Here is a 15,732-nt window from a genome sequence, read left to right on the forward strand (position 1 = left end):
TTTACCAAGTAACAAAAATCTGGTAGATGCTTCTCATACATAATTTTGGATTCCCATGGCTCTGCAAAAGTGGATAATATGATCCCCGTTTCACAAAAGAGGAAACATATTCAGAGAGGTTACACTATTTGCCACAATTAGTAAATCACATTGCTGGGATTCATAGCCCAGTCCTTTTGACTCCTAAATCTGTGCTCCTGCCACCACATCATGCTTCTTTGCCAGTTAACAAATAGACAAGAACAGGTAATAGAAGTTTCATAGTCCATGACTGATAGTCTCTTAATCTCTGGGCTGAATTTTAATTTATTGAAAGACTATTGAATTTTCTTCATCATCCTTGCCCATCATTTTATATATGAAGAAATTGAGGCTCAAAGGAAAGCAGTGATTTGTCCGAAGCCTCATCCTGAGCCGTTGGGGACAAGCTATGACCTACACCTCCTTGCCCAGACCAGAACTCTCCTACATTCTCTTGTATTATTGCTGCTTCATGAGTATTTATCTCCCACTAGATTGCAAGCTCCTAACAGGCAAGTGCTATGATTAATCTTTCTCTACTACAGATTTCAAGACAGGGCTGGACCCCACTGGGTTTTCAGTAGGTATTTGTTTTGTTACTAAGAGAGACACTTTCTCTGATACTATTAGAAGTGCAGATTCCCTATTACACCATATGGTGAACAGGCAACCACTTGTTGTGAATGCTAACTCTACAAATTGAGAACTATTCAATAGAATGTGCTGGGAAGAGCCCTTTGTTTTTTGCTCTGAAGTATTATGGAGTCTAACCCCCCTTGTTGTGTAGATGGCGATATTGAAACCTAGATAGAGGAAAGGGTTTGTCTCAAAGTCACAGGGAAGTTTATAACAGATCTATGACTATGTTAACATAATATATATATTAGAGTAGGTAATTCATGCACACAAAACAAAATTTTAAAATCACAAATGGTTAAAAAGTGAAAAAATAATTCCACCCCCCCATTCATCAGGCATGTAGTTTTTTTTTTTGTCTGAAACAACCACTAAAAGTTTCTTGTGTACCCTTGTAAACATAGTATATGCATTTAAACATATACAGAAAATATATCAATTGTATTCACAGAACTGGTGTTCTGGATTGTTTTATATCTTGTTTTTTTCCACTTTAAAATGTATCTTGGATATTCCACTTAAGTATATATAGAACTGCTTTATTTTTTAAATGGATACATTGTATGACTGTATCTATTAATGGACATTTATGTTTCAGTCTTTTGCTATTATAAACAATGTTGCCGTGAATTTTCCTGTACATATGTCATGTCACACGTGTCCAAATGTGTTGGGTCAAAGCAATGCAAATTTTAATTTTGCAATTTTTGCCAAATTGTTCTCCACAAAAGTTGTAAGATTATTATTAAGCAAAATTTGGATTTGATAATATTTCTATTTTTACTGTTTATTTTACAAAGAATTATTGTCTTGACCTTACAGAAGTACTCAACACAGTTTCTTTAAATGGCCATTCTCCACTGTACATATAAATGATAATTCATTTTAAAGAAATGTGATTTATAGACTACTGTTCAGGAACACATCTGAGAAAAGCATGAGAACATGGCAATATGTTTCTAAAATGCAATTGAGAAATACAAGCTGTGGTTCCAATCACATTACCAAACCCCAGAGGTATGCTTCAATGAAAGTGCAGAGAAAGAAGAACAAGGGGATCAGACCTAGCTAGAAGTAAACCTACCACAAGGGCAGAACCAGTGCTGTGGCAATAAATTGTATTTCTGTCTGCCGGGGGCAAGGTGCAGCTGGGAGCCCTGATATTTGTAGTGTTTGCTAGTTCCCATGATGTAGATATCCCTATCAGGATCAGCTTCAAATTACTAATATGATAGCACTGAATGTGAAATTGGGAAGAGATGCTCAAAATCGGTTTTTATGAGTCACTATAAGCCAAGTACAGCAGAACACTGGATAGAAGCTAAAGGAAGGAAGCTTAAGAACATAAAACTTGGTTCTGACCAAATGTCAAATAACCTTAGCATAAGTGAGCTGGTTATTCCTCATACGGTTTTACTTGATGAGGTTGGAACCTGTAGTTTTCTTGGATGGTTTTTCCAAATCCCATCTGAAGAACATTATCTGGTGCTCCCCACACCACTCACCTGAATGGCTTCAACCTCACTAGTCTCCAGAAGAGAAAAAAAAATAAGAAAACAAAACAAGCTAGGGACTCTGTGGACTGTCAAATTCCATTGTATCGTCAAACATTCATCCTGTTAATCCAGCGTCTGCTGCAAAATTCCATAAATTTAGTCAACTCAATTGCAAAAAGCAATATCAGCAGTTCTCACATTAGAAGCAATAGGGGAACATTGAAAATAGCACAGTGCCTACACTTTACCCCAGTCCATTGAATCAGAACTACTTGGAGTGAAACCAGGCATCAATAGTTTGTAATACCACCCCAGATGACTCTGACTTGCAGCTAATGTGGAGAATTACTGTCCGGCACTACTTGGTTCTGCATTCCAGTCAACTTTTCCTACCAACTCCCCTCCCTTATCTTATGCCAGCCACACTGGCCACTTTGCTGTTCCAAGACCACATAAAACTCATTCATGACTTTAATCCTTTACATTTGGTGCTCCTTCTTTGGGAATGTTTCTCCCCTAGCTCTTTAAAAGTCTGGTTCCTATTATTTAGGTCTCAGCTCAAATGCCACCTCATCAGAGATTCTTTCCCAAGGTTGAAAAAAAGGTTGGGGACCACTGCTTTAAGTATCAGAAGATAGTTATTAAATATCTTCCATGGTTGAGTTCAATGATTGATTTAAATACTTCATTTTGTTAAGGTTTAAACTGCACAGCATATTTAAGGCTATTCATGACCTAGCCACCATCTAACTTGTAAGTCTCACCTTTTCCTACTTTGTGTCCTCTTGAAGCAAGAGGTATATATGAAATGCAGGACCTTTGAAAAGTGCTCTGGAGCTGCACACTACAGGGCTCTCTTTAGCATAGAAGTGTATATGTGTGTGTGTGTGTTGAGGGAAGGGATGAGGAGAGCAGCATACTCTGAAGAGAGTCACTGATGGAAGGAAATAGAAAATAAGACAGACTCACTAACATCACACATAACTCTTCGTTTTTCATGTGTGATTTTTATTCTGGAATGTAAAACTCTTTTGAATTAAAGTACAGTTGACATCAATATTATATTAGTTCCAGGCATTTAACATAGTGAGATTTCACATTTATGTACCTTACAAAGTGATCACCACAAAAAGTAGTCTACCCATCTGTCACCATACAAAGTTGTTGTGATATTATTTACTGTATTCCCTATGCTCTATTTTACATCCCCATGACTTATTTTTATTATGACTATAAGTTTGTACCTGTTAATCCCTTTTACCTTTTTGCCTATACCCCCATCACCTAAATTTCTGGCAATTATCAGCTTTTCTGTATGTATGAGTCTGTTTATTTTGTTTGTTCATTTCTTTAGTTTTTTAAATTACACATGCAGGTGAAATGATACAGCGTTTGTCTTTCTCTGACTTACTTCACTTAACATAATACCCTCTAGGTCTATCCATGTTGCCACAGGTGGCAAGATTTCCTTCTTTTTTATTGCTGACTAATACTCCAATGTGTGTGTGTATACCCACACACGCTTGTATGAGTATATCCACTTCTTTATCAGTTCTCCTATTGATGAACACCTAGGTTGCTTCAATATCTTGACTATTGTAAACAATGCTGCAGTGAACATAGAGCTACATATATATTTTTGAATTAATGTTTCACTTTCTTCAGATCAGCCTCCAGAAGTGGAATTGCTGGGCCCTTCTTTGTCTTTTGTTATAGCCTTTGTTTTGAAGTCTATTTTGTCTCATGTAAGTATTGCTATCCCAGCTTTTTTTTTTCATTTCCATTTTCATGAAATATCTTTTCCATTCCTTTACTTTCAGTCTCTATGTGTCTTTTAACCTGAAGTCTCATGTAGGCAGTATGTAGCAGTATAGTTTTTTACCTATTCAGTCACCCTTAGTTTTTTTCAATAGAGCACTAATTATTGATAGGTATGTACTTACTGCCACTTTAATTGTATTCATACTAAATTTATACAAATTTGGTCTAGTATCTTTACTTTATATGTTTGCCTTTACCAGTGAGATTTTTTTCTTTCACATATATTCTTATTTCTAGTTTTGGCCTTTTGTTTTCCACTTAATGAATTCCCTTTAACATTTCTTATAGTGCGTGTTTGGTGGTGATAAACTCCTTTAGTTTTTGCCTGTCTGAGAAAACCTTGATCTGTCCTTCAATTCTGAATGATAACCTTGCTGGGAGGAATATTCTTGATTATAGATTTTTCCTTTCATCATGTTGAATATATCATGCTACTCCCTTCTGGCCTGCAAAGTTTCTGTTGAAAAGTCAGTTGATGGTCTTATGGTCATACTCTTGTATGTAACTGGTTGTTTTTCTCTCGTTACTTTTAAGATTCTCTCTTTAACTTTCAACAACTTAATTATAATGTGCATTCATGTGGGTCTGTTTGGGTTCATCTTGCTTGGGATTCTCTGTGCTTCCTGGACTTGGGTGTTTGTTTCCTTAATCAGGTCGGGGAATTTTTAAGCCATTACTTCTTCAAATACATTTTCTATCAATTCTTTATCTCTTCTCCTTCTGCAGCCCCTATGATTTGAATGTTAGTACACTTGATGTTGTTCCAAAGGTCCCTCATGCTATCTTCATTCTTCTCAATTCTTTTTTCTTTTTGATCTTCCATTTCGATAATTTCTACTACCCTGTCTTCCTGATTGCTGACGCATTCTTCTGTGTCATCTGATCTGTTATTGATTAACTCCAGTGTATTTTTCATTTCAGTTGTTATATTTTTCAGTTCTGATAGGTATTTTTTAATATTTTTTTAATCTCTTTGTTGAAGTTCTCACTACGTTTATCCATATTTCTGGAGAGTTGGATGAGCATCTTTATGACTATTACTTTTAACTCTTCATCTAATAGACAGCTTACCTCAGTTTCATTTAGTTCTTTTTCTGGGGGGTTTTGTCCTGCTTTTTTTTCTTATTTGTTTGTTTGTAACATATTCTTTTCTTTCATTTTGCCTGTTTGTTCCTGTGCATTATGTAGGTCAGCTAAATCTCCTGGACTTGAAAAAGTGGCCTTATTTAGAAGGTGTCCTGTGGGGCCCAGTGATGGAATCCCCCTTGTCCCAGAATCAGGTGCTCTAGAGGATAGGCTAGTGTGGCCTCCTATTGTGGCTGGGCCACAACTTCTGTGGGCACACTGGTAGGCAATGTTGGTCCCTGGCCCACTGGCTAAGAGGCCTGGCCACAACTGTTGTGGGATCACTGGTGTGCAGGACAAGGCTTCAGTGTGGCTGTCTACAAGGCCCCGCCCCACTGTTGCAGGCACACTTCTGTGTGCTGGTGTCAATTGAGGCCACCCACTGAATGTGGCAGGGCAGGAAGTGCTTTGGAGGGGTGCTAGCCTGGGTGATTCCTCAGGGAAACAACAGAGTGGTGTGAACAATGTTAATAAGGTTAATGAAGAGTGTCAGAAATTGGTGCCTGCTAGTGCCATACCAGCTAGGTTAAAGAAAAGGGTGGGGATGGCATCCGCCAGCACCTCTGACTCAGGAGAAAGTTTCAACAGATCCCTGTTCCTCCAGCACACACCCTAAAATTAGTGAATGTATCACCTTCACATGTGACCTAGGTGCTTTTCAAACTGCTGCTTCTGTGCTGGGTCTCAAAAAAAGAGCACAATCTGGGTTTCCTGCAGCACTTTGGAGTCTCCCACTTACCAGACATAAGCCCCACTTGTTTTCAAAGCCAGATGTAATGGGGTTCCTCTTCCTGGCTCAGACCCTTTGCTCTTTGGGGACGACCTCCACAGCAGTGATATCCTTCCCATTTGGGAATGACCACATAAGGTAGTGGAGTGTAGGGTAGGTCCTGACTAGACATAGTCTCTACCTCTCCTATTTCAATGTGGCTTTTCCTTTGTATCTGAGGTTGTAGAAAATCTGTTCTGCTAGTCTTCAGGTCATTCTCAGAGACAGCTATTCTATATGTAGTTGTAGTTTTGGTGTCAGTGAGAGGCTGTGAAGTCAGGATCTTCCTACTCTGCCATCTTGAACTCAAAGCCAAGAGCCTTGCTCTTCAATGCCAATTTAGCTTGTCTGTGAAAAGCCGTTGCTTGTGCTTGGAGCACTGCCCCTGCAAGAAATGTGTCTTTGAATGGAATTGCTGAGTCACTCATAATTCTCTTAATGTGTCAAATATTTTCCCTTGTACAGATCACTTTCACATGCATTCTGTATCATTTGTTTTGTATAACTCTATGAAGTAGACAATCCCCTTATTTTTATCCTCATTGTTTAGATCAGGAGTCAAGGCTCTGACTTGCCCAAGGCCAATTGGAGCTGGGATTTGACACCTGCTTTTCTCATTGCCAGTCCAGTGCTCTTTACATTTTTATATTATGAAGTTTGGGGAAGATTATGGAAAGTACCTATAGCCAAGAAAAGGAGTCTGGGCTTGATTTTTGCCTCCTCTCACTAGAGCTCATCATAAAGTCAAAAGGAACATGAATTATCATGGCTTCATAACCACTCCGAAGGAGCCACCTTGTAGAGCACCTGAGGGTCCTTGCTGAGGGCCCACCCATGATACTGAGTTAACTGCCATTGTCTTTCTGGGTGGACTGGACAAGTGGAGGAATGACCGCATTTTTGGAATCATAGGAACTCTGCTGCTTTATACAGCCTTCTCACAGAAGATCTGCCCTTTGGCAGGGTACAGGCTGTGTGCCTAGAGTTGTCTAGCCTGTTCCACAGGTCTAAGAGCAGTATCCTGGGAGAAAAAGTTTAATAAGAATCAAAAGTGTTTGGGATTGCTCTTCAAAGAAGAGACCCTTGGGTGATTAGACCAGAGGTTCTAGGCTGCTTGAATCACAGAGAAAGTTATATCTATAGGATATATGACCTTAAAATAACCCTTGAGCTTGTTCCTGTCCAGGTCACTCAGGAAACAAGTACTCAGCTACTCCTTTTAGTGGGGTACGTTTTTTTCCCCCAGAGGAAGCCTTTAGAGTCAAAAAAGTTGAGACTGGAAAAACAGATACAGACTGGCTTTTTTCTTCCTTTAGTTTTACTCAGTAGACTCTTAAGACTTCCAACAGAAACTATAATATGAATAGAAGACCTCTAAACCTACCTTTCCTTAGGTTGCTGCTGTTCTCTTCATGCCTACCACATTCCCTTCTAGGTATAGATCGGGAGAACCAAGGTGAAAAGGGAAGTAGAAATATGCACCAGTTCACATAGTGATTCGGTGAGAGAGCAGGGCTGGTCCTCAGGTCTTCCTCCTTCCTGCTCTGTGCTCTTTTACTATTCTGCACTGACTCTGTCTTTGAAGCACAGTGTTTCGGTGCCCATTTAGGAAGAGATATTGTATTCACAAGGGCAATATTGAAGTTCATTCAGACCTGTCTTCTGATCCTGCTTCTGCCACTTACTAGCTGGTGACTAAATGAAAGAAGATTTTTGCCAGTCATACAATACATATGATAAGGGGTTAATATCCAAAATATATTTTAAAAACCCATATAACTCAACACCAAAAAAAATTCAATTTATTTATTTTTAAAGATATAATCTTCATTATATTTTTCCATTACCATTTAGTCCCCTTATACCCTCCTTCCCCCAGCAATCATCACACCGTTATCCATGTCCATGAGTCCTTTTTCTTTTCTTGTTCAATCCCTCCAGCCCTAACCCCCACCCCATGATTGTCATCTGTTCTCCATCTATGAGTCTATCTGTTTTGCTTGTTAGATCAGTCAAGAAATTCATTTAAAAAATTCATAGAGGACATACAGATTGATCAATAGACATGTGAAAACATGCTCAACCTCACTAGCTATCAGAGAGATGCAAATTAAAACCACAATGAGATATCACCTCACACCTGTCAGAATAGCTATCATTAATAAATCAACAAACAGCAAGTGCTGGCCAGGTTGTGGAGGAAAGGGTACCCTTGTGCACTGTTGGTGGGAATGCAGACGGGTGCAGCCACTGTGGAAAACAGTGTGGAGTTTCCTCAAAAAATTAAAAATGGAATTGCCTTATGACCCAGATATCCTGTCTCTGGGGATTTATTTGAAGAAACCCACAACACTAATTTGAAAGAATACATGCACCACTATGTTTGTTGCAGCATTACTTACAATATCCAAACTATGGAAGCAAACCCAGTGGCTATCAATAGACAAGTGGATAAAAAAAGCATTGATACCAATATACACAATGGACTATTTTTTGGCCATAAAAAAGGAAATCTTACCATTTGTGACAACATGAGTAGACATTATGCTAAGTGAAGTAAGTCAGAGAAAGACAAGTACCATGATTTCAGTTATATGTGGACTCTAAAGAACAGGCTAAATAAACAAAATAGAAACAAACATAGATACAAAGAGGGTATTGGTGGGTAAAAAAGGTGAAGAGATTAGGAAGTGCATATTGGTAGTCACAAAATATTCATACAGATGTAAAGTATACCATAGGAAATACACTCATTAATATTGTAATAACAATGTATGGTGCCAGGTGTGTACTGGAAATATAGGGAGGAACACTTTGTGATGTATATGATTGCCTAACCACCACACTGTACACCTGAAACTAATATAAAATAATATGGAAGGTAAACTGTAATTGGAAAATATAATTTAAAAATCTTATTACAGTGCCTGGCCCCTAATAGAGACCAAATTAATGTTAAATTAATATTCAATGGCATTGGTCACATTCATGTTTGCACTTTGGATAAATCATTAAGGATAAATGCATTTTATGTCACCTTGTTCCAGACCAAGAAACACTGTGGAATAAGGTGTGAACTATAGCTAGGGAAATTATCTGAGTTCCAAATTGAACATAACAATTTCATTCTTTTTCCACTGTTTCCTCCCTCATTCACAGGGTGATTCACTTTCAGAAGTGGAATTTAGAACCCCTCTGGTATACTTATTCCATTGCCCATGCAACCATTCCTTGGAAAACTGTCATCTCGTGGCTAATATTTTCCTTTGGAAGTAGAGATTCCTCAAAGGAGTCAAGTATTCCTCACTTGACCCTATTTCACTAAATCAATGTAACCAACTACACTTGAGAACTGTGGCAGCACCTTTGTAGTAAGGGTATCCCATGAGGTGAATGGCACTCGTTGCACCATCCTTTCTGTGTACACATTACAGTCCTCAGTTTGCAGGAGAAAATAAAGCTGTTAATAAATTATGTTCTATTTATACTCATAAAATCCTGTGGTATGGTAGAACAAGTACTGGCATAGAAGACTTAGATTTTCTGATCTGTTAAATGAAGGTGATGATAGTTCCTACCTCAAAGTACTGCAGAGGTGCTTCATTATTATAGCATATTTAAACCCCTTAACATAAGGCTATTTCATAAGAGATGCCTATTAAATGGTAGGGTTTTGTTCCCTTCAGGGACCTCCAATTCACTCTTCTTCAGGCAAGTCATGACCTCTTCAAAAGTCATCCCTGAAATTGAAGAGCTGTACTTGGAGGATTTTTAACACTTCCTTCAAGCCCAACAATTTTGGAGTCACTTGACAAAGGAAATTAAAGGAAGGAGGAAAGAAAAAAGGGAGGGAAAGAAAGAAGAAAAGGAGAGAAGGAAAAGGAAATTTTTGCTGGCATGGTTACTACTGACTCTTCTACATGAAATAACCTACTGTAATAGATGTTTTCTGTGCTTTATCTATGCATTTTAGCTTAAGTGAAGGGAGAGGAAAGTCAAGCAGTAGCTGAATTTGTTGTGGGGGGGGTGGGGAGTGGATTCCTGCTATCAAATAGCCATTACTGTTCAATTTTTTCCTTTCCTTACCACAGACAATCCTCCTCTGCCAAAAGAATAATCTCTAAAATCCCAGTATATCCTATAAACTAAAGAAGGCACAGCAGTAAATGAGAGAAAAACCACCAGGGGCTTGAAGAAAGAAAGGGGCAGAGTAAGGGGATGCTCAGGCTCAGGTTGGAGCAGGGCGGCAAGCATAAGAGGTTCTTTGTGATGTAGAGCAACAGGGCATGTATCTCTGTCTATTTCTGCTGCTGACTCTGTATGTTTGTGGATCTCTCCATTCCACTTGTGTATTCATTCGTTCAATCAATTTTTATTGAGGGCGTACTATGTGCCAGGCCTGTGTTAGGAACAGAGAGGCAAAGTACTGAATAAAATATGTTTTCAAGTGAACTTGTATGTTTATCTTTCAGAAGCTGTGATCCTGAGGATTTCTGAGTGTTTGTGTATGTATGTTTCTTTGTATCTGTGACAGCTCCAGGTGTGTATGACAGTGATCATTTTTCTTGTTCTAGCTTCAGAGGACTTCCTTTCACTTGATGTGATTCCCTTCACAAACAGTGGGCCTTATCTCTGTTTGATTTTTACAACCTGCAAGATAGAATTTCAAAAGAACTAGAAATCCCATGGAGTTCTCTTTTATAGAAGTTTTACCTGTATTTGTATCATGAAAAATAATGTTATTAGTTTGAGTATGATCCCATGCATGATTACAGGAGTCAGGAGGAAAAAAAACATTACCTGAGCCCAACTCTCTACTGTGTCATACTAAAGGAGTAACAATTTCTGCCATTGATCATTTTCTCATGGGCAGTCTTGGCTTTAATAAAGGTAGCTAGAACACCTTACTTAAAAAACCAGTCAGCAGTCCTGATAAAGGAGATATTATCAGGCCCTGAATTGTTCATCCCTATTAAAAGTAAACATTATAGCATTGAATTAAATCAGCTTGGTTTAATAGTTATATTCTGCATGATCAAATTGTTTGGTGCCATTCTCTGTTCCTTCTCTCATCTGTCAGGGTGTATCTTCATGCCCTTTCTGCCTACAAATACTTAAGGAGAGAGACTCTGGAAAGACGTTAACGGGGCTATATATTCTTATATTTGTTCTCCCAGGAAAACAGAAGTACCTCTGTGCCAGCAGAAATGATTGCACCATCGATAAATTCCGAAGGAAAAATTGTCCATCTTGTCGCCTCCGGAAATGCTATGAAGCAGGGATGACTCTGGGAGGTATGATACTTTTATTTCTTTTTCTTCTCTTCCCTCTCCTTCTCTCATTTTCTCATTCTGTCTTTAAACTAGATTTTCCTCTTTGATCATTCCAAGGAGGCCAGCCATGCTCTAGATAGAGGCTGACCCCTTCATATTCAACATGACCATCAGCCATCTGGTGCCCTTCTTTATTATTAACCATGCCATATCCCACTCTGGGGCCAGGCATAGGAGCAGGAGATGTGAAGCAGAGATCAGGACCCATCAGAGGGTGAGTGAGTGTGGACTTGACCATAAAAGCTTCCCCAGAGGACATAATGGTACTGGCCTTATGTTGATAAACAGTGGCTAGAATGAGAAAACTAAGGAATCCAGAACAATCACAGGTGCAGGATGACCCAGGCGCAGACTGGCTTTGAACACCCAAGAATATCCTTCAGTTATCTGCTGCCAATATTGTAGGGTTGGCCACCTGGAAAGAGAAGCTGCTTCTCTTTGGAACCTATGACTAGGCTGCCAAGCAGAGCCAATTTCCTATCCCACGTCTCCTAGGGATGAACAGGCCTTTTAATCATTTCCTTTTCTTTGCAAATCTATTGATCATTTCCAAAGGCTTTTTTTGGTAGCACAGTAGCTTGACAGAGGTAAGATACAGCTCTTTCAAGGGTGACCCTACCCCATCATAAGGCTCTCTGTTCCCTAGTCAGTGTCTATCATGAGCACTGTCACCATTCCAGAAAGGCTTAGCTAACATTTATATCTCCCCCCCCCAAAAGAATATTTCTCATTTTTTCATGTTTTTATCAGCTTAATGCCAGAGTCCTCTGTGCTGCCTGTAGCTTCCAGAAAGATGCACCTTTCATGAGAAAAGCAAGCTCATTAGCCTACTTTGATTTCAAAATGGAACTTGAGGAAAGACAAACCTATTTCTGAATGCCTAAAACTGTACCTTCATACCTGATTACCCATTATCAGCCTGGAAAACCTAATCACCTAGAATCCTGCCCTCTCCCTTCCCCATCTCTAGGCTAATTTAAAGCACTTGTCCATCTTTGGCTTTCTGCAACATGCTTAATATCTTGTCTGCCTATGAGCATATGTATAAAAAACAACTTGTTTTCTAACCATGTCTGGGTGTTCATGTGGGTAACTGTATCCTCCCCTCCTTATAGACCAGTAATAGTCCTTAAACAGACCAAAGTACTACAAATAAATTGACCCAAGTTCAATTTGAGATGGTTTTAACAGAAGCATCTCAAGTAGTGTCTAGTATTCCCAGACATCGCACACAGATGTTCTGTGAGTGGTTTTCCAGGCAGCCACATCAAATGAAACTCAAATATCTGAAAAAAAAATCAACCTTGTTCTTGTTTGCTTGCCTTACTCCAGATAAATCACAATTGTAGTGGGGAGGAAGTAATAAGACTGGGGTGGGGGAGTGCAGAAGGGAAGCCAAAATGATTGACAAAAGGAAGTTTTTACATACGAATGTTATGACCCCATGTGAGGTTTCTGATATGCTGAACTCTCAATTATTTAGCTGTGAATTGTGTGTAAGAGATGGGGGCTCAAGGTAGAGAATGCCTTGGTTTTCCATCTGCTGATATGAATTATATGCCCATTTTGATGCCGGTAAAGCCTAATGGCAAACCAAGTCCTCATAACATTTGGGTCCAAATACTAAAATTAGTTTCATGTCTCAGCCAACATCCTCCAGTATAAAGCAGACTATGGCATGATTACAGTGAATCCCTTTGAAAAGGAGTCTGTGTATCACAGGTCATTTTACTACTGCTTACAATAGATAGGCATAAATCTATAAATTTTTCTGAGAGCAGTATGGTAAATTTACAGATTGACTTATTGGATAGAGTCCTCAACTTTGAATAGGCTTGGTCAACACAATGAAAAGAAGCTGAAAAGCTCTGTGGTGGATTTCATTTCAGCTCCATTTCTATATTTACTGTGTTTCTGCTATGTACAAGCCATCATGTTAGACAACAGAGCTTCAGGCTGGCAAACATCAAAAGATGTCTACAAGATACAAGGATTCTTGATGTCATGTAAATGGCCTTGTCTTTGGAGTCAGGCATATCTAAGTTAAAGGCCCAGCTCCGTTACTTATTGCACCCTGTCTAAGCCTCAATATCTTCATCTGTAATGTTAGAAATACTCTCACAGAGCTATAATGGGTATCAAATGAAGTGATAAATGTGAACATCCTTGGTAAATGACAAAGTGCTAGACAAATGTGAGGGTTTATTATGACAGTGCGGTTACTAGTGATTTATGTTGTAAAGATGTTCACAGAACTTCCCAGTTGGCTTTTACTCTGAGTTATTTGGCATGTCCTATGATATGTAATAGCTCCAACAGGCAGAACATTACTACTCTTTGATCACTTCAAACCAAAAGTACCAATAAGATTTTTTGGAGGTGATTCTAGTAATTAAGAGAAACATAGATGAGGTCTGTCCAGAAAGTATCCAGCCACGCACTATGAAAAATGGAGATACTTATTGAAGATACAAGATACAAGAAACATTGTACATAGGACAATGCTGCCTCAGTCTCCTTCCAAGTAGGCACCTTGGGACCTCACACAGTTCTCCCAATTACCATCAGCTGCCCCTTCGTATTTTCCTGATCTCATCGACAATTTGAAACCTCTTCCTTTTCAAAGGTGATTTTAGTTTGGGGAAAAGCCAGAGGTTGCAGGGCACCAAATCTGAGCTGTAGGGCGGCTGAGTCACCTGGATGTTTTGATGTTTCACAAAAAATCTCTGCACAAGATGGGATGCATGAGCTGGTGCATTGTAGTGATGAAGCTGCCAATCACCAATTGCCCATAGCTATGGCCTTCTGAGTCATCCGAATCATTTCCTAAGAGGTATGTTGAAGCTTAATGCAAAACTGGATGCAGATTCGTTGCTCTACATGCTCAATCATTTTGAATGCAGTGGCCATACAGTATATATGCTCACTCAACAGTGTCTACCACCCCCTCTGACTAGTACAGTGAAGTCATCATTGTTCATGCGTGTGCCTTCTAGTTCACTCTCCTTGGCTGTTGGTTACATTAATGCCAAACAAATTGTTCTCATTGTATTAATGGCTGGATTTTTTCTGGACAGACCTCATATTATGGTCAAATACCATGCAGTAAGAACCCAAGTGTTTACCCTCTTAAACACCATTGTTTGAAAAAACAAACCCTTCCACTTTGCTAAACTTTTGTCTACATTCCTTGCTTCCCTCCTGCAAACACTTGTTTAGTGTTAACTTTCAAATTCAGTGTATATCACACCTTTATTCAAACAATAGAAAAAAATAAACCACAAATGCAGAGTCGCCTTTCTAAATTGTTTAGCAATAGACTTCATTTTTTATAATATTTGGATTTAGCATAGACATTTTGATCACCTTGAAGGAGAAGTGATATAATTCTTTTTTATTATTACCATCACTCAGCTCTAAATTGTATAATATATTCCAAAATGGCAACTAGGGATGTGGCCTTGGATAAGTCTCTTCTCTCCTCTGAGACTTAGTTTTCCCATCATAAAATTGACATAGTGGGCTTCACCAGGAACCTTTCTGTCACTACCATTTGTGATTAAGTCACAGAGAAAGGATTTTAAGTTTATTAGCTCTTTGTTTGGATTGTCTAGTAACTTCTTCTAGAAGTATAGATAGTCTAGACTTTAGTGCTTTAACCTGCAGAGTAATTTTAGCTACCTCAAGTCATACCAAAATAAGATATAGTATGTGTCTAAGAGTAAACTGGATAGATTATTGAGGGAGTGGAAACCAGAAGGGCTGTCATTCTATTTTAGGGTGTCTGGTACTCTGCAACTGATGGTTACTTGGTCTTCAGGACTCAAGATCTCTAATCTGGTTTTCTCTATAAATGTTCTGTCTACTATTTGGTGATGAGATCTCTGAAACTCAGAAATACCTAAAGCACATAGCCCTTTCCTTCCTGCTTCTAGGCCTATCTACCTGTTTATTGCTTTTTCTCATAGTACCTATTGACTTTTATGAAAGGATCCTGGAGGTGGTCCTGGCTGGTATAGCTCAGTGGTTTGAGTGCTGGCCTGCAAACCAAAGAGTCACTGATTTGATTCCCAGTCAGGGCACATGGCTGGTTTGCAGGCCAGGTTTCCAGTAGGGGGGCGCGCAAGATGCAACCACATATTGATGTTTCTTTCCCTCTTCTCACCCTCCCTTACCCTCTCTAAAAATAAATATATAAAATCTTCTTAAATTTTTTTCAAAAAAGAACCTAGAGGTGATTGTATTCTCAGGGTGGTTTCCTTGAAGACTACCTCCAGGTTTTCAGCTGCCCATCCATGACAAGGACACGCCTCTCTGTACATAGTTCATTGCTGGCTGCCTTTGAAAAATCATATATTCCTAACTCCTTCAAAAATCTAACCCCCTTGCTTACTTTTCTTTTAAGAAAATAGTTATAAATACAACTGTATTGAAAAGGACCTTCTCTCCAGTAAATTAGTTGTGTTTTTTTTCACAGCCTATACTTAGAATAAATGCACGGCCATCTCTCACTTTTCTCTGCACTTCTTAA

General features: G+C 38.9%; 1 protein-coding gene across 1 annotated transcript in view; it reads left to right on the forward strand.

The window, feature by feature from the left end:
* The window catches only part of AR (androgen receptor), a 204,192-nt gene that overhangs the window by 152,174 nt on the left and 36,286 nt on the right, over nucleotides 1–15,732 (forward strand). Inside the window, exon 4 of the mRNA XM_054574253.1 lies at nucleotides 11,046–11,162. Coding sequence (XP_054430228.1) covers nucleotides 11,046–11,162 — 117 coding nt within the window. The remainder of the gene's footprint in view (nucleotides 1–11,045; nucleotides 11,163–15,732) is intronic.

The sequence above is a fragment of the Pteronotus mesoamericanus genome, unplaced genomic scaffold, assembly GCF_021234165.1.
Source record: "Pteronotus mesoamericanus isolate MK-2021 breed Mesoamerican mustached bat unplaced genomic scaffold, CSHL_Meso_final contig_256, whole genome shotgun sequence".
NCBI lineage: Eukaryota > Metazoa > Chordata > Mammalia > Chiroptera > Mormoopidae > Pteronotus > Pteronotus mesoamericanus.